General features: G+C 53.1%; 2 protein-coding genes and 1 long non-coding RNA gene across 4 annotated transcripts; 1 reads left to right on the top strand and 2 right to left on the bottom strand.

The window, feature by feature from the left end:
• Nucleotides 1-1,294: 1,294 nt before the first annotated feature.
• Nucleotides 1,295-16,268, bottom strand: SF3B2 (splicing factor 3b subunit 2). Of its 2 annotated transcripts, none has more exons than XM_014844797.3 (22): nt 15,808-16,268; nt 15,591-15,637; nt 15,210-15,287; nt 13,953-14,201; nt 13,684-13,734; nt 12,329-12,449; nt 11,621-11,721; nt 11,144-11,240; nt 10,859-10,950; nt 10,250-10,465; nt 9,958-10,095; nt 9,688-9,768; nt 9,258-9,485; nt 8,286-8,435; nt 7,535-7,624; nt 7,343-7,450; nt 6,187-6,294; nt 5,765-5,907; nt 5,574-5,675; nt 2,152-2,251; nt 1,862-2,047; nt 1,295-1,533 (listed from the first exon to the last, which is right to left on the bottom strand). In XM_014844797.3, exons 1-22 carry the CDS (start codon nt 15,938-15,940, stop codon nt 1,462-1,464), a joined length of 2,691 nt encoding a protein of 896 aa, XP_014700283.1. In that variant the 5' UTR covers nt 15,941-16,268; the 3' UTR covers nt 1,295-1,461. The 2 variants fall into 2 exon arrangements, with proteins under 2 accessions (XP_014700283.1, XP_014700282.1); XM_014844796.3 differs by having other exon boundaries at nt 15,591-15,640; nt 15,808-16,000.
• Nucleotides 16,269-17,956: 1,688 nt separating this feature from the next.
• LOC139040820 (uncharacterized) lies at nt 17,957-18,759 on the bottom strand. Its single transcript, XR_011495176.1, has 3 exons — nt 18,623-18,759; nt 18,429-18,486; nt 17,957-18,090 (listed from the first exon to the last, which is right to left on the bottom strand). It is a non-coding gene; the product is annotated as an uncharacterized lncRNA (long non-coding RNA).
• Nucleotides 18,760-18,830: 71 nt separating this feature from the next.
• GAL3ST3 (galactose-3-O-sulfotransferase 3) lies at nt 18,831-26,468 on the top strand. The gene is made up of 3 exons (XM_044761975.2): nt 18,831-19,043; nt 22,397-22,633; nt 24,491-26,468. Exons 2-3 carry the CDS (start codon nt 22,509-22,511, stop codon nt 25,659-25,661), a joined length of 1,296 nt encoding a protein of 431 aa, XP_044617910.2. The 5' UTR covers nt 18,831-19,043; nt 22,397-22,508; the 3' UTR covers nt 25,662-26,468.
• The last annotated feature ends 284 nt before the right edge of the window (nt 26,469-26,752 follow it).

Raw genomic sequence — 26,752 nt, 5'->3', positions numbered from 1 at the left:
GGGAGGGGTCCGCCGCCGGCGCGCGCTCGGCCGGACTCTTTCCAAGTCCGCGCGCGGGCGGCAGCCAGCTGGCTCTGTCCTCCCCTCTCCCATCGTTCTCTCGCCGGCGGCGGCAGCCGGGCCAGCGGAAATCCCGCTTTTCCGGGGCGCGGCCCCGGCCGGGAGGGAGCGCGGCGGGAGCGCGCCTCGGCCCCCTTGGGTTTGCGGAGCCCAGGCAGAACCCGCAGCGGGCCCGAGCGAGCTTCCCGACCGCCCCCTGGTCCCCGCTGTCCGCCCGGGGTTTCTTCGCCACGATCAGCAACCTAGGTGATGAGCCAGCAGCCACAGCCAGGGCGCCCCCGGGCCGTGAAGTTCCCGCCCCTGCTTCTCTCCAGTGTGGGCAGAGACTCAGGGACCTAGAGTCCAAAATGCCCTTGCACGGGGGGAATTATAAAACTAAGCCCTGGCCCATCTGGAACCCACCTTTCTCCTTTTCTGTCCCTACCGCCCCCTTCCTCTAAAGAACCATTACAGAGTCCCACGTCCCCTGTCCTGGCCCTCAATTTCTTCCACTTGGAATGTTTTTTCTGCTTCATCACTTACTAAATTCCTAAAATTCTGTTCCTTCCAAGGCCTAGCTCAACTGCCACATTCCCTCCTCCAGAAACCATCTTGGAGCTTTCGCACGTCGCCACCCCAGTTGGTGCACTTACACCAACACCGGTGGTACAACAGCAGTTTGTGACTTCTCTCCCCAGCACTCCCAAAATGCCTATTGGACCCAGCGGTTCAGTGCAGTCTAGGCTGCCAGGAAGACTTCTTGGGATGGGGAACCAGAACCTGGAGAGCAAGCCCCCCACACACACACCAAAACCTGGAGACTGGTTGGTTGAACCACCCAGGAGCTCACACGGACTCAAGACCATCTCGATTTTGAGCCGTGTTCTCTCCCAGGTAAGGACTTGGACTCTTTTGGTCTATTAGGAAGGCCTGACCTGGCCTACTTCCCAAGCCCACTGTACTTCCTCAGCACAGCCAGGGCGCTAAGCTGGCTATTTTTACTCCCCAAGGACAACGGTAGTAAGGTCAAAGCAGACCTTGAGGCACTTCCCAGAGCCTTCCTAGGAAGGCGGCAGTGGTACAACACACAGTTTCAGCCTGGCTGGCTTCATACCAGTCTCAACTGCAACATGGGATGCAGGTGCATGCCCTGGTCACTAGGGCAGCCCTGAAGTTGTAGAAAAAGGCTGTTTTAGCCCTTTTGCAGGAGGAGACTAAAAGGAAAGGAAGGAAGATCAGGAGTGTTACATATTCATCTCTTTCCTTGGGAAACAGCTTTATTTACAAAACAGGTCTAAAATAAGAACATGAAATGAGAAGCCTTTGCGAATTGTGGCAGAGTCGGCTCTTGGGGACCCATGTGTGAAGCCAAGGTGTCCAGGCAAAGGGCCTAATGGAGGAGGGCTGGGTGTGTGAGGGGACCTAAAATTTGAACTCCTTGTATTTCTTGCTGCCTCCACGGCTGTCCTGGGGCTGAGCTTTCCGTTTCTTTTGCTGTAAGAGAGAAAAACAGGTTAAACAACTCACTGATCCCCAAAACAAGAGTGGGCAGCCTGACAGCCACAGAGGTCTGTGGAAGAAGTGCTGAAACTAGATTTTCAGACTTGGCAAAGCTCCTTCCCTTCCCTGTGCCTCAGTTTCATCATCCTTTAAGAGGGCAGCTCACCGGAGAGTTTCTAAGGTTTCCAGCCCCAAGGAAGCTCAGGGCAGCAGGCACTGAGTCCTCCTCCCTGACTCTTAACCACTAGAAGACACCACTCCACTGAAAAAGGAGTCCTTGGTCCCTGGCTCTCACCCTACGGGTTCCCGTGTAAGCTCCTACCTTCTGTTTGGCAGCATGCTCAGCCACCATGTCACTGAAGTCTTCCTTCTCCACTTGCGCCTGCTGCTCGCGCACATGCTCTTCATACTTCTGGGTCATGGCCATGGGATCCAGCTCCAACTCTTCAGGTGCCAGGGCCACTTCGACACCTTGCAGCTCGGGGGCTGGGCCCTTCCGGCTCATAACCTGGCAAAGGGATCAGAGCCTTATCATCTCTAAAGAGAGGCTCAGAAGACCTACCATGTGCCCCCTTTCCCAGCCCCCAAAAGCAGTGTCCTCCAAGTGCTTACCGTGGACATGTCATAGATGTGGGTCGATCCCATCATGGCTCCCCCGACAGTGGCTGTTCTCTTCTCTGGCAACACAGTGAACAGCTGAGGGGTCTCGCTTCTGCAAAGGACAAGGAGGTCAAGCCCAAAAACAAAGACCGAAAGGGTCTCCGGAGGGGAAGCAAAAGGAGCATGGGCAGCACCTCCACTCAGCTCCCTGGAGAGATTCTGAGACACTTAGGGGAAAAACAATGCTCAAGAAACTTCCGCAGGTCAGGGAAACCCCTAGAAAGAACTGAGTTGGGGGGAGGGGTTGCTGATTCCAGGGAATATAGCCTGGAAGGAGTACAGACAGTGAGTTAAGGGGGTCCCCTGAATCAAGTTTAGGGGATCAGAGACCAAGAGTCCCACATGCAAGGAAGGGCTAAGAGTCAGAGGCTGAAAGTTTCCGGAAGAACTTTGGTACGGAGAAGCTAGCAGGAGAGAAAAAAGCCCAAAGCCGTGCCTGGAGTTCTAACACACAGAACTCAAACTCCTAGCCCTTCCTTGCAATGGTGTGGGAGCCATCCACAGCCAGTCTCACCACCCACTTCAAGCACTCCACTGGAAACACAAGAACAAATCCACCAATATCAACCCAGACCAGGGCTTCATCTCCACCTCTCCCCCTGGAAGAAGTGACAGTTTATTCTCACATAGCAGCCAAGGCAAACGCCTTAAAGGAGAATTCAGATCCGGCCCCTCCTTTGCTCAAAACCCACTGAGGCTTTCGATCATCATTTAAATAAAACCCAAACTCCTTACCAAGACCTAAAGGCTTCAAAATCTGGTCATTTACCTAATCCCTGCTCACTATACTCAGCCACAGTATCCTTCTTTTTCTTCCTTGAATATGCAAAACTTGAGACTCCTGCTTCCAGACAAGGAGCAGGAGGGCCTAGATTTACTCTCCCACCTGAAAGAACCAAAAAATGGGCAAAATATATCAGACAGTAGTTTTCAAGTCACTAGACATGAGGCAACGAAGGACAGTGATTCCCGAGAGACAGGCAGCAAATGGAGTCCTTCAACTGCCCAGCCTACTGCACTGAGAGAGCTCGCAGGCCACTGAGCGAGGGGGTGGAGGGGAACCACGTAGAGCCCAGAGGACTCCATGAGTTGAAGGGAGAGGCTGAAAGTGCAGGGAGACCAAGGCGGCTGGAGATCCCAGGACAGAGTGCTGGAGAGGTGAAGGCAGCACAGAGACTCAGGAACTCAAGACACCTACGGAGGGTCACCCTCGAGTACTCAGGTGAGTACCGCACGTGAGGAGGAAAGCACCAAGCTCAGAGAAAGGACCACCCGAAAAGATTAGTGGTAACAGTGCCTGCCGCTCACTCAGGACTGGAAATAGTGCCAGTCCCACCAGCCAGACTGAAAACCCTCCTGGGCACTGGCTAGGGCATACAGAGGGTCTTGGGCCTCAGCAGCAGAGAGGACTGCGCGCTGCTTCAGAGCTGCCTAAGGAACCTGAAAAGCAAGACCTCAAAGAATCAAACTGTTTCCAAGTTCCTTAACTGTATCCCTGAGCAAAGCTGAAGATTCACAGGAACACAGAAGTGTCCAGGACCCAACAAGGGACATTTCAGCAAGTCTGGCATCCAATCCAAAATTACCAGGCATGCAAAGAAGCAGGAAAATACAACCCTTAATGAGGAAAATAATGAATCAATTTAAATCAACTCAGAACTGGCACAGATGTTAGCATTAGCAGGCAAGTACATTAAAATGCTACTGTCACTGTATTCCATATGTTCAGAAAGTTAAATAAGAGACACAGAAGATATAAAAAGACCCAAATCACACTGCTAGAGATGAAAACTACACTGGATGAGATTAATGTCAGATCAGAAATTGCAGAAAAAATATTAGCAAACTTGAAGACATAGGAATAGAAATTTTCTAAAATGAAATACAGAGAATAGTGATTTTAAAAATGAACAGAGCATCAGTGAGCAGTAGTACAATTTCAAGAGATCTAATATGTGTATAATAGGGGTTCCCAAAGGAGAGAGAAAGAGAAGGGAACAGAAAAAATATTTGGAGAAATAATGGTGAAAAATTTTCCAAAATTAATAAAAACTATAAATGCAAAATTCAAGATGCCTAACAAGCCCCAAACAAAGAAATAGGAAAAAAACCTACACCAATACACTGCACTACATATAATCAAATTGTTCCAAACAGCAATAAAGAGAAAATCTTAAAAGCAGCCAGAGAAAAATGACACATTATGTATGAACAAAGGAAGGAAGACAGAAGATTTCCCATCAGAAATAATGCAACAAAGACGACACTGGAGCAACATCTTTAAAGTAGTGAAAGAAAAAACCACTGTCAACCTAGAATCCTGTATGTGGCAAAAATCTTTCAAAAAGCAATCACAAACGAAGACCTTTTTAGACTGCGAAAGCTAAAAGAATTCATGACCAGCAGACCCACAACAAGAAATGCGGAAGGAAGCTTTTCAAGCAGAAGGAAAATGATACCAGATGGAAACCTGGATATTCACAAAGAAACAAAAGAACACTGGAAAGGGTAATTACCTGGGTTAATATCTGATTCTTATTATTTAAATCCCTCTATAAGATAATTGACCATTTAAACAAATAACCATAGTGTAGGGTTTAGAACATATATAAAAGTAAAATGTATGACGATACCGCACAAGTTGGGAGGAGAGAAGAGAACTACACGCCTGTAAGGTTTTTAATACTATCCCAAACTGGTATAATGTCACTTGAAGGGAGACTGTGACAAAGATGGACATCATAAACACTAAAATAACAAAGCAAAGCCTTACAGGTAATAAGTGAACAAAGGAGATAAAATGGAATCATAAAAAATATTTAATCCAAAAGATAGGAAAATAGGAAAAAGGGAACAAAGAACAGAATGGACAAAGAGAAGATCATCTCGTGAAAAGGGGGTCAATTCATCAAGAAGACTTACCAATCCTACAGGTTTACATACCTAACAAGGGAGCTTCAAAATGCACGACTATGCAAGCCCCCGCCAGCCTCAGGGCCCGTGCACTGCTTGCACTTAAAGTTCCTTCTGCCCCGATCATCCTGTGGCTGGCTCGTTCCTGACATTGAGCTCTCAGCTCAAACGCCTCCTCCTAGGTGAGGCCTTCCCAAAGGCCTCCTTGCCACGCAAACCCCTCTACACCCCATTACCCACCTGCCTTTGCTTCACTGTCTTATCCACATCTGAAATTACCTTGTTCTCTGAGGAAATGTTTGCCTCGCCTGTCTTCTTCACTGCTTAGAGCAGTGCCTGGCCCACGGCTGGTGCTCAGTAATTGTTAAAAGGGGCAGGCAGATGACAAAAGTCAGCCAGCCAACCTAGAGGCTAAAGGGAAGAGAAAGGCCTTCCCTCTCAGCCCTGCCTGGTTCCCTCACCCGTCCATCGCCTCCTCAATCTTCTTCTTCCTCAGCTCAATGAGTTCAGGGGTCTCCATTCCAGCTGGCACTGACGAGAACCCTCCAGGAGTGATGAGGCCACTGTGAAGAGAGGAACAAGCTCTGGGGTAAAGAGAAGGCCCCCAAAGACAAATAGACCACTTCAGAGAGGCCGACTCTGCTTCCCCCACCTGTCTGCAGGGGTAATAAAGCCTGTCTCATCTGGTTTGTCTTCATCACTTTCCTCCTCTTCCTCTTCTTCGGAAGACTCTTCATCAGATGGCTCCAGCTCCCCCCAAGGGGTCCGATCAATCTCTTCTTCCTCCGTCTTGGTCTGAAAGAGATCACTCATTCATTCAACAAACGTTTACTAAGCATCTACTGAAGCTATTGTAAGCTGAAGGGATGTAAGCGTAAACAGACAAACAATAATCTCTGCCCACAGAGAGCTCAGATTCTAGTGGGGAGCTTGGATCACATCTCAGGAAAATGCATGCTCTTTTTCAGACTTCGAAACTTCACAACACCCAGCTCCCTGATAATGACGCTATAAACCAACCATCTTAAGCTTCATGACCTTAACTAAGACCAAGCTTGCCAGCCACGCCCATACCTGAAATTCCGCAGCATTGGTTCCAAACACATCCCCATAGAGTGGTTTCCCGGTCTCATCTACTGGGGGTTTGCCCCAGCCACCAGCATGGTACCCAAAGGAACAGCTCTGCAAGAGAGGGAATGCCAGGTCAGTTCCACAGGTGAGCTCCAACACAAACAGCGGAGTCCTGGAGAAAAGTCACGCTCCCAAGTACAGAACTAACACCTGGGCACTCTGGACAGATTTCAGAGAGGAATTAAACGTTATGAAGCATTACAAGGCAAAAGTAGTAAGCAACAAAAATCTGGAGGCAATGGGATGGGGAGGTGGGAGGCAGAAAGTATGCTAATAACCTCAGCCTTCGAGGTAGACGTCTGTGCCATCTGCAACTGAACTGTGTGTTTTGAAGAACATGACCCCAATTGCTTACTGATTTTTCCTAACTCTGGAAAGCTTTTAGAATCTGTTTCTCCTAATGGACAGAAATTTTTATCTGAAATTTAACAATCACTTCTTTTTCACTTTAATGACTTTGTTGTCTGTTAACTTTTTAAAATTTAACGCTTTTTTATTTTAAGATTTTATTTTTCCTTTTTCTCCCAAAGCCCCTCCCCTCATACACAGTTGCATATTTTTGGATGTGGGTCCTTCTAGTTGTGACACGTGGGATGCCACCCCAGCATGGCTTGACAAACGGTGCCATGTCCGTGCCCAGGATTTGAACTGGCGAAACCCTGGGCCACAGAAGCAGAGCGCGCGAATTTAACCACTCGGCCACAGGGCCGGCCCCTAAATTTAATGTTTTTTAATCTAAAAATTAGTTTGATGCCATTCCTGAGATAAAATTATTTCTATCTGTCCACTCATATATATCGGAGAACTACCTGGAAACACATTCACCAAATGTTAAATTTGGTTATTTCTAAGTGGTGAAACTGTGGGTGATTTATTTTCATCTTTGTATTTGTCAATTCTGATGGACTGTTTTATGATGAGCGTGTCAGGTTTTTTTTAAAACAAAAACCATTACTTTTTCTAAAAAAAAAAAAAGACACACATGAGATGAGAGAAAGGGAAATGAGAGAAACGAGACAAGCGAGAGAAGGGGGAAAAAATCAAATCATCCTCTAGTTAAAAGGCAGAGGCAGCTAAGAATGAAAAAGACGGTGCTCACCTCGGGGATGGGCGAGTTCAGCCCGGGGATTTTCAGGTTGGGGTACGAGGGGGGTGGCCCATATCGCTGCATGGCAATCAGCCACGGGGGAGGGACCTTGTGGGCATTCTGCAGGAAAATGAGAAGATAGCATCCGCCCAACCCTCTCCCTTTGTCTCCCTCTGCTTCCCCAGTCAGGTAGCCGGCACTCACTGGTCCTACTGGCATCCCCAAGGAAATCCTTAGCTCATCAGACAGATCTCCTGGCTTCTTCTCCTTCAGTCGTGTCTCAAACTCCTTCCCCTGAGGAAAAAGCAGAGCCCGCTGCGTTGTGGATGCCAGACACACGCTGGGAGCTCAATGGGGAGAGGACAGGAGAACAAAGACAGAAGTCCCCGTCCACATCAGATAGAAAATCCCGCTGAGGCTGCCTACTTCCCACTGAGAGTCTCCTCACTTCTCTCCCTGGCTAAGCAGGGAAAGGAACAAAGGCCAGGAAGGAGGGGGACAGCAAGATTCCCGGTGCTGTCATTAACCCCTGTGAGGACACGGCCAAATTCAGGACCTGCTTCTCCTCTGTAAAACGAGGGCGTCTGACAGGGTGATCTCCGAGGTCCTTTCACCTCAAAACTCCACGATATCATGGTGATTGATATTTCAAGGATCCGAAAAAAAATAACTTTTCTCCCACCTCCAATATTAACTGTTTCCTAAAAGCATCTGCCACCTGGCCCCCTGTCCCTAAACTGCCCACCATAAATAATCATTTCGAAGACATGGTCTGCATCTCTCCTCCAGGAAACCGCCTCATTTTAAGATCCAAATTCCATCCCGTCCAAGGGAATTAATGGACACTCTGAGGCTGAGGGGACTGGCTGCTGTGCCAGCTTTGGAAGCCCTGCCAACCACGAGTCACGCAGCCACGACCCAAAGCCCAGCAGGGCCTCCCAGGCCCCTCCCGGACCTCGTAGTACAGGTCCCCGTGGATGGTCAGCTTTGGCTTGGTCTGCCACTTGAAGAAGGCGTCGTGCAGCTTCTGGTAGTCAATGTCGATCTTCCCCATCTTGGGCCGAACCTTCTCTCGCATTTTTGATTTCATGGTCTTCTGTTCTTCCTGGAGAGTGGAAGAAGACACACCAGAAAAGGCAGTCACCAAATGTGACTCTGAATACATCTGGCTCCCCATTCCCAAAAGAGATTAAATGAAACCTCGTTTATCTCATTCCGAAAGTCACCCAAATCCTTCCTGCTCAAACCCCTCAAAGTTACATAATCCACGTTGAACAAAACAGGTGTATCATCCTCAGCTATGCGCATCAAAAAATATTTTTTAAGCCATCTGATCAAGAGACTGCTCTCATTAGTTGCCTCTGGAGAGAACTGGGTGACAGGAGTCTAACTGGGAGGCAGAGTTCTCACCATGTACTTCTGTCCCTCCTGAATTTTTGCAGTACGCGCGAGTGTTACCTACTCAAAGTATTTAACTGAAAATTCTAAATTTAAGAAGTTACACAACCACCATGAAGCTCTAGCCACAAAGTGCACCAGGCTCATTTTGGGGGCAGAGAACTACACACACAGCCAAAAGCATCCTGCAGGGAAAGGAGTCACCGTGTGCAGATCAAAGAGAGCTGGGAAAGTGCAGGCAGAGGGGAGGAGGAGACAAGGGGAAAACGGAGCCACTCCGAACCAGAAGTCTCGGCCTCTGTGGGGCAGGAGCACTAGCTCTGATCATAGAGTGAGGGCTGCCTTTCTTGTGTTGATGTCCTTCCCACCCCGTGTCACATGCACTGCTGACTAGTTCCAAACTGCAGAATGGATAATAAGACAGTTAACGAGTGGGTGGGTTCTGGGAACCGGATCCCGATTCGGAAGCAGGCTGCTATTAAGGACGTGGATCCCCCAGGGCAGAAGTGAGCCCCAGCCAGGCCCTCACCTTCTCCTGCAGGGCCTCCCGCATCTCCTGGATGCCTGTGCGTTTGATGAAGTCTGGCAGCTCGAAGGGGGGCTTCTCAATGCCTCGTTTGCCCTGCAGGTACTTGCGCTTAAAACACCAGTGGCGTGGCACAGGCACCGAATTCCGAGTGGCCTTGAGGTGAACCAAGAGCTTGGGGTCCTGTGCTGTCACATCGTGCATCTCCACAACATCAGGCCGAGCTACGAGCTGGAAAACACAGCAACACACCTCTAGAAAGCCCCAACCACTCAGGTCTAAAGCTTTACCCTTCTCCTCCTCAAAGGACCCTAAGTCACCCAGGCCTCCTTCAAAGCTCTCCCCCACAAAGCAAAACCCCACTGTGGTGTTCGAGGAGCTCCTCGTGGGGTCTCCCAGGCTCCAGGGCCTGCTGGAGCATCTCAGGTCTCACCTGCTTGAGTTCAGCCACAGTGAAGCGATTCATTCGGCGCAGCTTCTTCTTGGACAGCTTGGGGGCTTCTGGCTTCTTTTCCTAGAACAGAACAATCATCTCTTTCGAGCAGGACTCTTAGGTGTGAATCAGCCTGCCAAGCTCACCCCAAAACTTCAGCCACCAAAGGGACTCTCTCCTGCAAGAGTTCACCATGGTCCCTCATTGGATGCATCTCAGCCACCTGTCCCCAGAGTCCATGTCTCCCCGACAGGAGGGGGTGGGCCTCACTTGTTCATCATCACTGCTGTCATCATCACTGTCCTTGTGCTCCTCTTCAAAGCCCTTCTTCTTGGGGGCTGCAGAGTTCTCCAGTTTGTCGAGTTTCTCTGGCTCCTTCTCTTTCTCCTTCTTCACGTCATCGGTGAGCTGAGGAGGCAGACAACGTGGAGACCCCCACACTGGGCCCCTCCCTAGCTCCTGAACCCGGCACAGGAAAGATGCCCCTCTTACCTCGCTCCTTCCCCGTTCCTGCCCCTTCCCTGCTCAGCTCTGCCCCTTCAGAGCATGCTGCTCCTTGTACCTTGAAAGCCTCAAAAATCCTCTTGAAGAAAATGAAGTTGGGCTCATAAATTTCAGGTTCTTCAGTCACATATTCAATTTCAACATCAGCCGCTGGGGAGTCAGAGCCACGGGGCCGGGCTGACTCTTTCTCTCGGTCCCCAGAGCTCTCAGATGATGCTCCCCGCACCCGCTGGGGCTTTTTCTTCTTCTTCCGGTTCCGACGCTTCCGGTTTTTCTGTCAAAACAAGGCAAACCAACTAGCTTAGAGCATCCAAGCACCATGCCCGCCCCCAACCCCTAATCTCTTCACCCAATTTCCCCAAGTGGCTGAGAAAACAGGCCTTGAAGTCAGATTCCGAAGTTCTGCCCCTCTCAAGCTGTGTGCCTCTGGGTTAACTACTGCACCTCTCAGAACCTTAGCTCTTTCAGCTGTAAAATGCAGGCATGCATAGTACTCAGAACTCTAAGGGATTTACTGGCAATTGAATGAAAGATATCTACAAGATGCTTAGGACAGGAAGTGGCACAAAACAGCTGCTACTAGTTCTGGAACACTAAGAATGGGAGTTATTTTAGAGCCCAAACCCCATCTCCTACAGTTCCTTCCAGACCCAGCTCCATCCCATACCTCTTTTTTGGATACGGACACTGTGTCCTCCTCAGTCTCTGATGCTGACTGGCCCAGGGAGGAGCGAGCATCTGTTTCCATTTCTTCTTCCTCTGTAAGGGAAGAAGGTAGCCATCAGTCTCCTCCCGCCACTCAGTGCCCTACCACTCGCTCACAGTAACTCCTGTTTAGCAAGAGCCGGTTTCTCTCTGAAACCCTCCTTGGGAAGGGAGGAGGAACGCAGACCCGGCCTCAGCCTCTCCAGGTTCTGTCCCTGCAGCCCTCGGGACACGAGGATACACTCACCCTGCTGAGAGTTCATCTCTTCCTGGCGGCTCTCCTTCAGCTGCAGGATCTTTTCCAAAGCCTGGGGGATCTTGGGGCCCACAGAGGGGTCGTCCATCTGCCAGAGACAACAGAGGCAGAGGGGGTGCGCTCAGTGCCCTCTTTCCTCCAACTCCTACCTCTTGTACTAGAAAGGCTGCAGGCCAGATGACATAAACAGCAGACAGCAGACAACACCAACTGGACTCAATGATCCCTCAGCAGGCCTCAGAGGGAACCCCAGAACCATGCGCCAGAAATGTCTCCAGGCCCTACTTCCTGCCCTACCTAATTATGTGGGAACTAAGTATGGCTGCCCCACTCTCCCCAGAAGCCCTCCCATCTTCTCTCAGAATCCTTCTCTAATAGATTTCTCTTCGCTGGATTTTCTAAAAGTCCAGAAATAGTCCCCTTCTAAACCACACCCTCCAGTCCCTAGGAAGAAATCACCAGTCTCACCTCTCTGTTCTCATCTCCAGGGGGCGGTGGGGGACCACGAGGGCGGGGAACCGGGGCTCCCATGGGCAAAACAGTTGGGGTGGGGCCCACCGGGGCAGCAACTGAGAGGAGAAAGAAATCCAATGTCAGAAGAGACAAAAGATTCATTCTAAAAAGTATCTTCCTGGGGCCGGCCCCATGGCTGAGTGGTTAAGTTCACACGCTCCACTTCAGCAGCCCAGGGTTTTGCCGGTTCGGATCCTGGACACGGACATGGCACTGCTCACCAGATCATGTTGAGGCAGCGTGCCATATAGCACAGCCAGAGGCACTCACAACTGGAACATACAACTGTGTACTGGGGGGTTTTGCGGAGAAGAAAAAAAAAAAGATTGGTAACAGATGTTAGTGCAGGTGCCAATCTTTAAAAAAAAATCTTTTTTAAATAAATAAAAATTTTAAAAAATAAGAAGTATCTTCCTTGCTAAAAGTCAGGGTGACGGTTACCCTTCGGGGGAGGGGTGGCTAGAAGGGAGCCTGGGAGGTCTCTTGGGGTGCTGGCAATGTTTTTCTTCTTGGTCAGGGTGCTGGTTGTATGGATGTGTTCACTTTATGAAACTTCATTGAACTGCAAACTTACGATACATGTATTTTTTCTGTGATGTATACTTAAATACCAAAACTTTTAATCACCTTCCTTGCCTTTCCCTTCCATTTTCAGGGTCTTACCTCGAGGACCCAGGGGAGTGCGAACACCAATCTGGCCCAAGTCTTGTGGGGGCCGAGGGACTGGGGTGCCCATCTTGGCAATCTCCTGCTGCTGCCGCTCCTGCTCCAACAACACAGCTGCCTACACGAGGGAAGTGGGAGTGGAGACAAGGCTTGGAAATCCGTTTGGCAGGCAGCCCCTGGCCAATGCCTTCTTTCAACCCAGTAACAGGCCCAAGAAGAATCAGGTACCACTCGAGTTCTGATGTCTCTGACACCCCCACACTTCCAGGCTACTGATCCAAATGGAGGAGCCCTCTTAATCACAAAGGAAAACCCCCAGAAGTAACACCAAGAAAAACCCTGGGAAACTGCTAGTTTCTAGCAGAGAATTTAATATTTAGCCAAACACTGCCTTTTATTTTTTAACAAGAGTTTTCTTCCCCAAGAGATAAAGTTATTTCTAAGGAACAATGAATTCTTTTCTGATATGTACCCCTCAAGATCTAGCACCACCTGAGCAAAGACAGTACTTCATAAACATTTCCATGTCTGCTGCTGCTAATGCTTATTTTCTAATACTCCTGAGTACCCACTGGGTAACAACCCATACAATGCACCTCTGGGCCTGCATGTCTTATGGATCATTCCCTATCTTATATCTATCACACTTAGTCTAAATCTGATTCAAATGACTAAATTAGCCCCGAGTCCTCTCCAAGATAACTAAAATGGTAACATGTAAGACTAGTAGGGGTCAGCAAACTTTTTTCTGTAATGGGCCAGACAATAAATATTTTAGGCTTCAGGAGCTATTGCACCAACTCTGTTGTATATTTTGGTTTTGTTTTCATTTTTTAACAATCCTTTAAAAACATAAAAAACATGGGGCTGGCCCAGTGGCACAGTGGTTAAGTTTGCACGTTCCGCTTTGGCGGCCCAGGGTTCGCCAGTTCGGATCCTGGATGTGGACATGGCACCACCTGGCGGGCCATGCTGTGGCAGGCGTCCCACATATAAAGTAGAGGAAGATGGGCACGGATGTTAGCTTAGGGCCAGTCTTCCTCAGCAAAAAGAGGAGGATTGACAGCAGATCTTAGCTCAGGGCTAATCTTCCTCAAAAAAATAAATAAAAATAAAAACATAAAAACCATTCTTAGCTCACAGGACATAAAAAACAAGCCACAGTCCATAGTTTACCAACCCCTGGGCTACAGGAAAGAGAGAATTATTTAGGAGATACTGGAACTTAGTTGAGAATGAGGTAACCTCCACAGAAAACTTGAATGGTGCACCTTGTTTTGGACACCAAGCACTAGAAGTGACAGTCAACAGACTGGACCATGGGGTCAAAAGGTTAGGATGAGGGGCATTACCCGCTTCTGCTGCTCCAAGAGCTCGTGTTCCTTCAGTGAATGATCCCCCTGCTTAAAAAAGAAAACAAGCTCATACCAGCACCAATACCCCTCAGGGCAGTCTGCCACAACTCTGCTTTCTGGGGTCCTCTTCCAGCCTAGGGCCTAAGATCCAGTCTTTGGTCCAGACCTTGCCAGAAGGTTTGGCTCCACAATCCAGCTCTCTCTGAGGCTCTACTCCCCCTTCAGGACCCTGATGAGACCCAGGCGCAGACTGCCACCTGGCCTACCTGCTTGGCACGCTCCTCTTGCTGCATCAGCAAGGCTGCCTGCTGCTGCGCCAGCTTCAGCCGCTCCTCCTCTGACAGTGCCACAGGCTCACCCACCCGGAGTGGAGGCGGGGGCCCCAAGTTTGGTGGGCGGGGTCCAACTGCCATAGGAAAGCCAAGGCCAAGGCCTGGTGGAGGTGGTGGGGGTGGTGGAGGAGGTTGCAGAGGAGGGAGTCCCATAGGTGGTGGTGGCATGGGAATCCCAGAGAGCTGTGGAAAAAAATAGGACCATAAACTACGAAGTATTTATCTACTGCAGACATTTGCTAGGGATCTACTATGAGCCAGGTGCTGGACTTCAAAGTCAAATGACACACAGTTCTTGCACTCAAGAAAAGAATACTCTATAGCCATATCAAGAAAAGAGGATGTTAACTTTGGGACACCAACCAATGAAAGCTCTCTCTCCAGAAAAACATGAACGCAGACTTTGCATACAATTTCAGGAGATTCACGGACACCTCTAAAAACCATCTACAGACTCCTCATCCCCCACACAGAAGTCAAGGGACCCCAGGTCAGAACCACTGCTCTAGAGAAAAAGAGTCAAATCCTGGATCAGAAAGGACATGGAAGTGGAGAGGACTTAAACAGGAGCCAATGTGCCCCAATGACTCAGTAAATGTAGAAAGTATGAAATCAAAGCAGGGCGTGAGGGGCCGGCCCCGTGGCCGAGTGGTTAAGTTCGTGCGCTCTGCTGCAGGCGGCGCAGTGTTGCCTCGGTTCAAATCCTGGGCACGGACATGGCACCGTTCATCGAGCCACACTGAGGTGGCGTCCCACGTGCCACAACTAGAAGGACCCACAACTAAGAATATACAGCTATGTACCGAGGGGCTTTGGGAAGAAAAAGGAAAAAAATAAAAAATACTAAAAAATCTAAAAAAATAAAAATAAAAAATCAGGGTGTGAGCTCTAAGGTCTCACTGAATACATGGGAACTGTGCCCTGGAAGGGCAAAGAAGATGGTGATTACTTCCAGCTGGCAAAGAATCAAGTCAGTCTTCCAAATATTAAACTGAATCTTAAGTGACAATTTGGAGGAGCAAACATTGGGAAAGGGGCAAGATCAGGACCATGGGGGAACTGAAGAGCTCCCATTCTGTCATCACAGTACGCCCCTGCCCAACCTGCTAGTTGCATCCCCAGTACGCTGCATGTGAGAGAAGGGGCTACCCTGAGCAGAAGAGATCTTATAAAATGGAACCACCTCCTTACCTGTGCTGACATGGGAGGAGGGGCAGCTTTGTCCCCATCTTCACCTCTCAGAACGGGCCGATTCAGCACGATGCCAGTCTGCAAAAGAGAAAGGACTCTAGGTCAGTCCAAGAGGAGCTGTTCCATTAAACGCCGTTCATTCCCATCCATTCAACAAAATTTACCCAGTGCCTGTCTGCCAGAGCTCGGGTTAGGCACCGGAGAGGACCAATACGCATAGAAGCGATTACAACAGAATAAGTAAAAGCAAAAACCGGCAAAAAGAGCAAGCCCCCACTTGCTATGCTGAGGTACATAAAGAACGAAGACCGCGTCGCGAGGGGTCATGAAGACCTCCTCCAGAAGCTCGATCTATCCTGATGTCCCGCTGCCAACACTTACCTGGCGGGTGTAGGTCTGGAGCCGCTCCACCAGCTCCTCGCGACTCCCTGCTGGGCAAAGGACAGGATCAATGGGGTAGGGCAGGCCGTGCAGAACAAGCGGCCCTGGTCAGGCCCCAGCGGCCCGCCTCCGCCCCCCACCCCCGGGTCTCCGGGGTAACCGGCTCCGCTTCCCCGCAGGCCTACGCTGCCTGCTCTTGACCTCCCGTGCTTCTCACCCTGGATCGGAGCTCCGATCTCTGCCAATTTGGCCTGAAGCTCCTGGGCAGCCCAGGCGCCATAGTGCCCAGGAGGCGGCGGCGGCGGCAGCTGCAACTCTCCTTTGGGAGGCTCAGGATGCTCGGTCGCCATCTTAGCCGCAGGAAGGCGCGCGACCAACGCGGAAGCTCGGGCCAGTCGCAGGGCCAGCTTCCCGGAACTTCCGGCAGCGCCGTACGCCACGTCCGCTCGGGGGTTGGAAGGCCGTTCGGCTGGAGGCCCACCCCCGGCCTTCTGCGGCAATCCCTAGGCGGCCTGGTCGCGCAGCCTTCTGGGAGTTGTAGTATGCAGGTCACGGCCTCTGTTGGTCCAATTCCCGGAGGACCGTGCGCGGCCAGAGGCCCGGGAACACTGGGGGCGGGAGCCGGGGCGGGGCTACGGGGAAAGCTGGTCCCGCCCGGAGGGCGTGCTTTCTGCGTCTGATGGAGCGCAGGCTGCTAGCCTTCCGGCCCGACTGCCTGCTTGGGCGTGAGAGGTCCGCACGCTTACGTTCCCAGGGAGTCGCCAGGGACTCATTCCCTCGGCGGCCGCGCGTTGCGGGCGCCAGGCGGGAGGTTGCAGCCGATGCCTGTGATAAAACAGTGTCTGATTGTCTGCCCGCCCACCCCCGGCCCGGGCAAGGATGAATGGGCTGAAAGGGGATCGGAGCCGGGAAAGGAGCGGACCCGCCCGGGCTGAGCTCCAGCCGCCAACCTGGGGGGAGGACCACACTAAAGCCCCTTTTTCCACCTTCCAGGCTGGCTCAAATGTCGTCTCCGCTCAGCCTTCTCCCGCTTTCCTTTCCTTCCTAGGAGTTCCCATAGCACGTTCAAACCTCCACCATATGCTTTGAAGTCTTGCCCCTCCTCCTCACCTCCATCCCCAAGAACGTGAGGAAGGACCTGGTCTTTTACTGTCTCGCAGCACCTGGCCTTCAAGAGGCGCTCAATAGAAGACTATTAGGGAAAAAAAGCAAGTGGAACAGTCTTTCCGGTGACAGAATTTGCGTCTTCTTTAGTCTTGGAAATAAACTCAGGACCTTTTCTTTTCTCATCCCCACCAGCCTACAGGCGGAGTCAACACTGCCTTGCGCCTCTTTGCCCCCACCAGTGGCCTGTGCCCCTGAGGGAGGGATGGGCAGGTGCCCTTGCCTGCCTAGCTTCCACCTCCCCCTGCCCTGCCCTGTCAATTCAGTTTCTCTCTCCACCTCTGCCACTAGCTCTGAGGTCCCTCTCCCATTCTAGCTCTGCCCTCTCACTGCCGGCCAGGCTCACTGCCTGTGTGAGTGTGTATGTGCGTGTTGGGTAAGAAAGCCAGGAAACTCAAGTGAAATGGTCTCTTTTTCCTCACACACCCACACCCTTCAGACCTGCTCTCTAGCATGCTCCATTTCACTGACTACCCCCAAGAGAGAAGTAGCTGGGAGAAATGGGGTGCCAGATACAGAGAAGGTAAGGTTTAGGAGAGAGAGAAAAGGACTTGGCCAAGAATGTTGCTCACATCCTAGCCCTGGCTAGGAAATTCTCTTCACTCCTCCCCAAACCTTGCCCCTTACCCCTTCCATCACCACCACCATCCCAGTGTCCTGACACTCTCAGAGAAGAAACTAAACCCAGAAAGGACAGATGAAAGAACTGTGGTGCCCTCCCCTCCAGCTTGTCAGCCCACTCAGGCAGAACCATTCCTGACCCAAAGGAAGTGTCTTTCTGTTCCCTGTAACCAGAGAGCTGCTGGCAGGTCATCTGAGGCTGGAGGCCCCAAGGCATGTGAATATGCTGGGGACAGGGCTGGGGGTCTCCGAGGCAGGATAAACTACGAGCTTATGCATGCGGTAGGTAGGGGCAGAAAGGGACTAGGCCACGTGGGGCCTCATTTTATCATAACAGCCCTGGGACCCAGGCAGGGTAGGAGCCCCACACACACACTCCCATTGTGCAGAGGGGAAGACTGAGGGGCAAAATGAAGCTGATGTGCCCAAAGGGTCAAACTGGGACTACACGCTGTTTTCCTGACTCTGAGAGTCCTCATTCCTTCTCCTCTGTAACAAGGACCCTCACATAATACCTACCTGTGTAGGTGAAGAATGGAATCCAGTCCCAGCTTTGGGAGGCTTCCCCAGCTCCAGGACCCTTCCCATAGTAGGCCAAGAGGGCAGGAGAAAGCAGGGGTCCATGAGAACCGCAGAACTAAATGTGGGGCTCTTGGTGTCTGGCATGACTTTGGGAAGTGCTCCTGTCCAGCTCGCAGGTGGTAGAAGCTAAGGACTAAGAAGGAAGTCAAAAATTCAGGACCACCCCCCCCCCCACCCCCATGGGAGTTCGCACAGAGCCTTCACAAGTATCATCTCTGCAGTCTCAGAACAGCTCCCCATTCTAGAGCTGGGAGCAACTGGGGCCCAGAGAATTGCCTCTTGACTCTGGGACTGAAGTTCAACCAGGGTTGAACTTGGGTCCTCTGATTCCCAGTACAAGGTGCCTGGGCAGGGGTCCCAGGGCCACTAAAGCTCTGGTTGGAAGTGAGTGGGTCTGGAGTCCTGGGGGAGAGTAGGAGTGGGTCAGCAGCAGAGGGCTGCCTAAGGGGCTGGAAGGGAAGGGGTTCTCACGGGTGTGAAGGCAGATGGGACTAGACCAGCGAGTGGAGCTGTGCTTCTCCGCTGAAGGCTGAAAGAGGACAGGAGGGAGGGAGCATGCGGGTGCTGGTAAATGTGCCTGCGTCTCTAACTCCTCCAGGACCCACCAGCCCAAGATTGACCAGTGGGACCCATGAATGCCCAGCAATGCCAGAGTATCCAGATACCTTCTGAGCCTCAGTTTCCCCTTCTGTAGAGTGATGGCAAGGAGCTGGTCACGTTGGTGTCCAGTCTCTGCAAGATTGCCAAGGGAAGATGCCCGCATCCGAAGACGCCACCCGGAGAGTGTTAATTGGCAGTCAGGTCTGCCCCCTCCTCTTCCCGCTCCCCTCCCCCTCCCCTGCGCGGCCGGGCCCCCGCCCCCGCCCCCGCCCCGCCTCCGGTGTGCGATGGGGGGCGGGCGGCGGGCAGAGCGGAGAGGAGCGGAGCCGAGCGGACGCCGCCACCTGATCCCATCCAGGCGCGGAGAGGAAAGCGACAGGCACTCGGCGCGCAGGGCCCCCGGCGCCCTCGGACCCGCAGCGGATTTCGGGACAAGGGTTCGGAGAAAGCGGCGACCGGCGACCACCCCGGCAGAGCCCGCGCGCCGTGAGTACTGCAGTGGCTAGCCTGGGGCGGGGGTGGACCAGATCCGGATGGGGGATGAGGAGTGGGCGGGAGTGTCGTGCGGGCCTAGTGCCTGGAGAGCACGAGAAGGGGGGCGCTCTGTCCCCTGGGGAGTGGGTGAGAGGGAGAATCTGGGCTATCCCCTATGGTGACCAGATCCCTAGGGGAGGTTGGGATGAAATTGAGGGAATGGGGGGGGGGGTAGTGATGGAGAGAGGAGGATGAAGGGAATTCAGAGGCAGGGATGACGTGCAGGGTGGATGGCAGAGAGAGGGGGCTGGTTGGGACCTGGCACAGGCTTTGGGACTTGGGGGGATAAGGAAAGAAAAGAGGGAGGTGGAAAGATATTTGATCTCCTGGGCCACTAATTTGCAGCCCCCTCAGCCCTCGGCCCCTTCCTCTGTAGTGCCCTAGGCAGTTTCCCTAATCAGTGGGCTGTGCCATCCTCAAGTAAGGAGGGAGTCTCCAGGTCATCCAACCTGGAGAGGTCAGGTCCAGGCCAGAGTCCCCTCCTCCTCTAAATGCTCCAGTATTAGCCCTAGAGCTCCAGAGGGGAGAGAAAAAAGGGTTCATTTGGGAGTGGATGGGTGTCCAGGCCAGTTTTCAAAGCTCTGGCTAGCTATACCATTTCTTCTTTGGTTCCCTGGAGAAAGGAAAGCAATTTGCAAAACTGGGCAGCAGCCTGAGGTAGATTGTTCCGACTAAAATTAGCACTGATATTCTGATGAGGCTGGGCACCCTGACCTGTCTGGGACGCTGTTGGAAACTCTCTCTTCGTGGAGAAGACATGGGGGAGGCAGGGGAGTAGTCTGAAGCATGTGAGGGACAGGAGCTAGGGCAGTTGCTCTGAAGCCAGACCCCAGCAGACTGCCACCCACTCTACACCAGCCTGGAAATTACAGGGGGAAACTCAGCCCCAGGGGCCCCCTTCCCGGGTGCCAGTGCCTTGACTCTATATGGAGAAGAGGCAGAGTGGAGTGAACTTGCCAAGGGAAGGGAGGCCTCCTCCAATGTCCGAGCAGCACCCTCTCTCGGGACCTGGAATGTCTAGCCTGGCCGAGTTCCCACCCAGAGGAGACAGGGTTACTGCTTTCAAATACCTGAGGGTCTGTCATGGAGAAAAATGGTCCATGTGGCCTAGGAGGGCAGCATAGCAACCATGCGGAGTGGAGGGTGGAAGAAGGCAAGCTGAGAAGGGCACACCAGCAGCAGGCTAATCCTAGCTGTCCCAGAAACAACTTTGGAAGAGCCACGGCTGTTCAGAAATGGACCGGGCTGGATCTGAAAGTGATGAGCATCCCGTCACTGACCGTGGCCCAACAGAAACTGGTGCCCACCTTGGAATGCTGGCGTCCAGGGAATTCTTGCGCCGATGACCCCCTGTTCCAAGCAGACCTCAGACAGGTCTGGCTGACTGGCTCCCTAGGGCTAAGCCATGGAGGGGAGTAGGATGGAGGGGGCCACCAAGCATCCCGTCACCTTCTCTTTATGGCCTGGTTGAAATGTCTCCCAGGGAAAGGCCCACTGTAGCTCCCTCCAGGCTTGGCCTCCTTGGCTGACCCAGGGTCCTCTGAGAAAAAGGGTGGTTTCAGCAAGTTTAGCAAAGAAAGGAATAGGCTGGCCCCCCAGCCTTGGGAAACTCTCCATTTGGTCACTACATCCTCTAGGCAGGATGAGTGACAAAGGGAAGGTGTGCGTCGGCGGGGGGGGGGGGGGGGGGGGGGGGGTTGGGCTTTCTCTGCTATGTCCTTGGTTGCCCTCTGTGGCAGGACCCTTCACCCTCCCTGGCTCCAAGCAGATTAAGTCTGTCTGTAGGCTGGTGGAGGAAACCAGGTGATGGGGCCTGGAGAGAAGGGAAAGGCATAACCAGGACATCTTTCCACCCAAACAGGTTTAAATGGAATCCAGGATTAATGGGGCGGGGGGGATTGGGAGCCAAGTCCAGGGCCCCAGAGGAAGGTGATGGTCAAAAGAGTTTTCAAATTACCTCACCCCTCCTGGGACGCAGGTGTCCTAGTTCCACGCACATGCCCATAAGGTTCTAGGCTCCCCCTCCCCTTTGGAGAGGGGTGTATGTGAGGCTGAAGCTGAACCTGAACCTGAACCTGGAGGCTGAGGCCTCAGAGACAGAGACCCTATCTTAGCCAGGGAACAGGCATGGCTGCTGAAGTTGAATTTCCACTGAAGCTGCCAAGGGCCGGGCTACCCTTGAGCCAAGGCATTCGTTTGGGGACAGGTGACTGGCAGGAAACCAGGCCCTTCTCCTGCCTCTTGCTGCTGCCGCTCACCTGGGATGGAGGCCCACCTCCTCCTGGAGCTTCTCAGCAGGGCTACATGCAGGAGCCCCTCTGTACCGCCCCCACCCTCCTCCCAGGCTGCATCCCACTGCCTTGGCCAGGCACCTCTCACGCAGAGTCAGCTGCTGGGGCAGCCAGGGTTTCAGGTGTCTGGGGATAGAATCCAGATAGGTTCCAGGATTTCAAATCCTTCCTTTCTTTCCTTCATGGATTTATTGGTCTTGGGCCCTCAAGGCAGGAGCCCAGCTAGGAGGGCTCAGGGCTCAGAGAGCAAGCTGAATTGCCAGAGTCCCGGGCAGGGATGAGGACATCAGTTCCCTGTGGAAGCAGCACACATAATGTCTAAGGGCATGGACTTTGGAGCCAGAAAGAGCAGATCTGAGTCCCGATTCTGCTAATGCCAGCTGTGTGACCAGAGACAAGTGGCGTTCTCTCTTAGAGCCTCAGTTTCCTTGTCTTTAAAAGGAGAATAATACCTATATTAGGGTTGTGGTGAGGATTAAATGGGATTAAGTCTGTAACAGTGTAATACATATGGTAAGCCTGAAGTATTGATCCCTTCCCTACGTCAGTGACTCGAGAAGGTGAAAGCTGGGTCAGTGTTTCCGAGGAACTCAGTCTCTGGGGAGCCAAGACCAACCACTGGCTGAAGCAGTCAGGCAAGGAGTCCTGGAGAAGAGCCTTCTGTGCTCCGAGCCAAGCCCTGGTGCTCAGGCAACTCTACTGGGGAGACAGATACAAATGGCCACGAGACAAAGATGAACTGGGGGAAGGCAGAGAAGCAGAGACAGGGCTCAGGGGAGGGAGTGGCTACAGCCTGAAGGGTTGGCCACACCCCAGAGCCTGTAATTCCACCCAAGACTAAGTTATCTGGAGCAATGTGGAGATAGGGTCTTGGTAACGGGAGGTAGGAATCTGATCTTCCTGGCCTCTTTGCTCACCTCACCCTCTGGAGCTCTCCTTTGCAGCAGTCCTGCTGGGGCCGGGAGCCCATCTCCTCTGCTCACTGCAAACCTGTTTGCCTCCTTCTTCTGCCAGGCCTCGTAGGAACACTGGCCCTGCTACCAGAGCCCCAGGAGCCCCCATGAGTGCCGGCGAAGGGAGTCCTGGATAGCGAGGCCCTGGCTGGTCCAGGGGTGGGTACCCCATCATGCCACCCATCCTCCAGCGCCTACAGCAGGCCACCAAGATGATGAGCCGAAGGAAAATCCTGCTGCTGGTGCTGGGGTGTAGCACCTTAAGCCTCCTCATCCACCAGGGGGCGCAGCTCAGCTGGTAAGGGGGCGGGACCTCGGTGAGGGGGGCAGGGCCCAGGGAAATTGGGTTCCTCCAGCTACGGAGCAGGGAGCTCTCCTTCCCATTCCTTCCACCTGCCAGAAGAGTCCACCTTCTGCTGGGCTTTGCTCCTTCCCTCTATTCTGAAAGTGATTTCCATACAGTCTCTTTAGATCCACACAACCTCCCTCGGCAGGGGCTGGTCTTCACTGAAAGAGCTGAGTGACTTGCTCCAGGTCAGAGAGTTAGTCAGTGACCAAGCAGGGATCCAGCCCGAGTCCTTCTCATGGCATCACCTTCCGAGCGCCTCCCCAAAGGACTGCAAACAACTGCTCACTCCTTCTGTTGTGCTGGGCAAATCCCCTCACTTCTCTGAGCCCCAGTTACTTCATCTATAAAATGGGAAGGATGGTATGTGTGACCCAGCCAGTCACCCTGATATAGGATATCATGTGATAACTAATAGGAGCCCTGACCCTGCTCCTGGCTCACTGTGAGAACTCAGCAAATCCCTGCACCCTTCAGGGCCTCAACTTCCCCATTTTCTACATGGTCTGCCCATGGGAATGGTGAGAATGAATGGGCCCGGTCTCCCTTGCCAGCTGATTTGCTGGTCTTTAGAAGGTGCATCTGTGCAGACTTTATCCTGAGCCCAAACCAGCCACAGATCAGAAATCTCAATGGTATTCTCAAAGCTGCTGGGAGTTGTCCTCATTATGTGATGCTTAGGATGACAGAAAAGAAACAGGAGAGTGACTGAAAAGTCTGAAGGGAACTGCAGGTCACCTGTAATCCCAAAACCCCTGTTTCAGGAACAACGAAAGAGAAATGAAAGCTTCATGAAGGCTAGGATTATTATCTAGTTTTCATACAATCATAGTTCTTGAGCATAAAACAGTGCCTGGCCCATAGTAGATGCTCCAAAAATATTTGTTGAATGAATAAATGAGGCTCCAGAGGGCTTAACGGAATCGTATAACAAATGGGTTGCCTCAAAGCCATCCCACTCATCTACAACGTGAGGAGCCAGTGAAAGGGTAAAAATGAGAAATAAGACCGAGCAAGAGGATTTGGTGACTTTATCTGAGTTGCCAGACTTATGGAAATGATTTTTCTCCTTCTGGTCCTCAATTTCTCCATGTGTAGAGTAGAATTCCTCCAGGATCCCCAAGGGCCTTTGTCCATGTATTAGTTAGCTCTTTCTGCATAGCCAAGTTACCTCAAAACTTAGCAGCTCGAAACATCAAACATTTATTATCTCCCTTCTGTGGGTCAGGAATCCAGTTATGACTTAGCTGGGTACCTCTGGCTCAAGGTCATTCCTGGGATTGTAATCAAGCTGGCTGCTGGGGATGCAGTCTCATCCAAAGGCTTGATTGCAAGGGCTTAGCCACTCATGTGGTTGTTGGCAGGCTTCAGTTCTTCAAGCAGGCTGATGGACTCAGGACCCAGTTCCCTGGGGGCTGCTGCCATCGGTACCTCCCTATGAGGCTGCTCATAAATAGCAGCTTGCTTCCCCTGCATGAGTTATCCTAGAGAGAGTGAGAGAGAGACACCAAGACAGAAGCCAGTCTTTTCATACTGGGATCTCACAAGTGACATCCCATCATTTCCACCCTATTCTATTCCTTAGCGGCATCAATAAGTCCCGCCCATACTCAAGAGGGGGTAAATACACAAGGGCCTGAGTACCAGGAGGCCAGCAGGGATCACTGGGGGTCATCTGAGAGGCCGCCTACCATACCCCTCTACTGTTCTGTGGGTAGAGCCCAGGAGGGGCCACATCCTTGGGCAGGGGTCCAGCCGCTTGCTCTCAATACCCTCCTCCCTGCACACCCCCTCCTCCCGCCCTTGCAGGTACCCTAAGCTGTTCCCTCTGAGCTGCCCGCCTCTGCGGGACTCTCCGCCGCGCCCCAAGCACATGACCGTGGCCTTCCTAAAGACGCACAAGACTGCGGGCACGACGGTGCAGAACATCCTGTTCCGCTTCGCCGAGCGCCACAACCTGACGGTGGCCCTGCCGCACCCGAGCTGCGAGCACCAGTTCTGCTACCCGCGCAACTTCTCGGCGCACTTCGTGCACCCGGCCACGCGGCCGCCGCACGTGCTGGCCAGCCACCTGCGCTTCAACCGCGCCGAGCTGGCGCGCCTCATGCCGCCCGGCACCGTCTACGTCACCATCCTGCGCGAGCCGGCCGCCATGTTCGAATCGCTCTTCAGCTACTACAACCAGTACTGCCCGGCCTTCCGGCGCGTGCCCAACGCGTCGCTCGAGGCCTTCCTGCGCGCGCCCGAGGCCTACTACCGCGCCGGCGAGCACTTCGCCATGTTCGCGCACAACACGCTGGCCTACGACCTGGGCGGCGACAACGAGCGCAGCCCGCGCGACGACGCCGCCTACCTGGCGGGCCTGATCCGCCAGGTGGAGGAGGTCTTCTCGCTGGTCATGATCGCCGAGTACTTCGACGAGTCGCTCGTGCTGCTGCGGCGCCTGCTCGCCTGGGACCTGGACGACGTGCTCTACGCCAAGCTCAACGCGCGCGCCGCCAGCTCGCGCCTGGCCGCCATCCCCGCCGCGCTGGGCCGCGCGGCGCGCGCCTGGAACGCGCTCGACGCCGGCCTCTACGACCACTTCAACGCCACCTTCTGGCGCCGCGTGGCCCGCGTCGGCCGCGCCTGCGTGGAGCGCGAGGCGCGCGAGCTGCGCGAGGCCCGCGAGCGCCTGCTGCGGCGCTGCTTCGGCGCCCAGCCGGTGCTGCGGCCCGCCACGCAGATCCGCACCAAGCAGCTGCAGCCGTGGCAGCCCAGCCGCAAGGTGGACATCATGGGCTACGACCTGCCCAGCGGCGGCGCCGGCCCGGCCACCGAGGCCTGCCTCAAGCTGGCCATGCCTGAGGTGCAGTACTCGAACTACCTGCTGCGCAAGCAGAAGCGCCGGGGCGGCGTGCGCGCCCGGCCCGAACCGGTCCTGGACAATCCTCCGCCTCGGCCCATCCGGGCTTTGCCGCGCGCCCCCCAGGTCCACTGAGCTCCGGGAGTCTGGGTCCTACCCTGCCCTCCCGAGTCTTGCCTAGGGCGGCCTCCAGGCCCCGCCCCATCAGGGCCCTTTCCTTCCGAGGAGCTTGAGCCCAGCGCCCTACTTGGGGGTGCGTCTCCCCATCTGAGCTCGCCTCCCTAGGGTGGTCTGAACCCCACCTTCGGGGAGGGTGCCCATAGGCCTGATCGAACCCCGGGCCACCCTCTTCTCCTTCCTAACTGGTTGGTGAGTTTGACTAGATGTCTGAGGCCCGTTCCAAAACTGCCCACCCTGCCTTTTACTGGGGGTTGAGGCCTCCACTTGGCTTTTCCAAACGGATAAGCCCAGGCCGCAGAGAGGGGCTGAGCCCTGGGGAAAGGCGGCTCTTCCTGTCAGCCTCCCTAGGATCTTGCTTCTCCTCCCAGGGATCAGAGGCCCCCACACCGTCTGTCTTCCAGGTTCCACCCTCCCCACAGACCTAAGCTACTCCCAGACTCCCAGAACCAAGAGTTCTTGAGTTGGGCTTTTTTTCTTTTTTCTTTTTTTTGAGGAAGATTAGCCCTGAGCTAACTACTGCCTATCTTCCTCTTTTTGCTGAGGAAGAGTGGCCCTGAGCTAACGTCCATGCCCATCTTCCTCTATTTTATACGTGGGACGCCTACCACAGCATGGCTTTTGCCAAGCAGTGCCACGTCTGCACCCGGGATCTGAACCGGTGAACCCCGGGCTGCCAAGAAGTGGAACGTGTGCAGTTAACCGCTGCGCCACCGGGCCGGCCCCTGGTTTTTCTTTTTTTTAATAAAATATCTTTAAAATGTGCAGGTTGTATGTCAGTCATTGAAAGCCAGATTCCCCACGTTTGAGGCTGAGGCAGATGCCCGAGAATAGTTGGGGCTGTCACCATGAGGACGGGGAGCCAGCCTCAATCAAGCTCCTCCACTGCCCTTCCCAGAGGCTCACAGCTCTCATTAACCCGTTCATTGACTGGGCTCGCCAACACAGACTGGCCACCTCAGCGCACTCATTTACCTTTGAGAGAATCTAAATCCTTCCTTTTCCTTCAATTCAACATTTACTGAGAATCATCTCTGTAATTTGGGGAC

The sequence above is a fragment of the Equus asinus genome, chromosome 17 (genome assembly GCF_041296235.1).
Source record: "Equus asinus isolate D_3611 breed Donkey chromosome 17, EquAss-T2T_v2, whole genome shotgun sequence".
Lineage (NCBI taxonomy): Eukaryota > Metazoa > Chordata > Mammalia > Perissodactyla > Equidae > Equus > Equus asinus.
The sequence above is the reverse complement of the archived record's forward strand: the minus strand, read 5'-3'. Positions and strand labels throughout refer to the sequence as shown.

Excerpts from the sequence above, each read along its gene's own strand:
- GAL3ST3 (XM_044761975.2), top strand. The coding sequence starts at position 22,509 with ATGCCACCCATCCTCCAGCGCCTACAGCAGGCCACCAAGATGATGAGC. Across the intron at positions 22,634-24,490 it reads CAGGGGGCGCAGCTCAGCTG|GTACCCTAAGCTGTTCCCTC; the intron begins GTAAGGGGGCGG and ends CCGCCCTTGCAG.
- SF3B2 (XM_014844796.3), bottom strand. The coding sequence starts at position 15,940 with ATGGCGACCGAGCATCCTGAGCCTCCCAAAGGAGAGTTGCAGCTGCCG. Across the intron at positions 15,641-15,807 it reads GATCGGAGCTCCGATCCAGG|CAGGGAGTCGCGAGGAGCTG; the intron begins GTGAGAAGCACG and ends TCCTTTGCCCAG. Across the intron at positions 9,486-9,687 it reads CTGTGGCTGAACTCAAGCAG|CTCGTAGCTCGGCCTGATGT; the intron begins GTGAGACCTGAG and ends TGTGTTTTCCAG.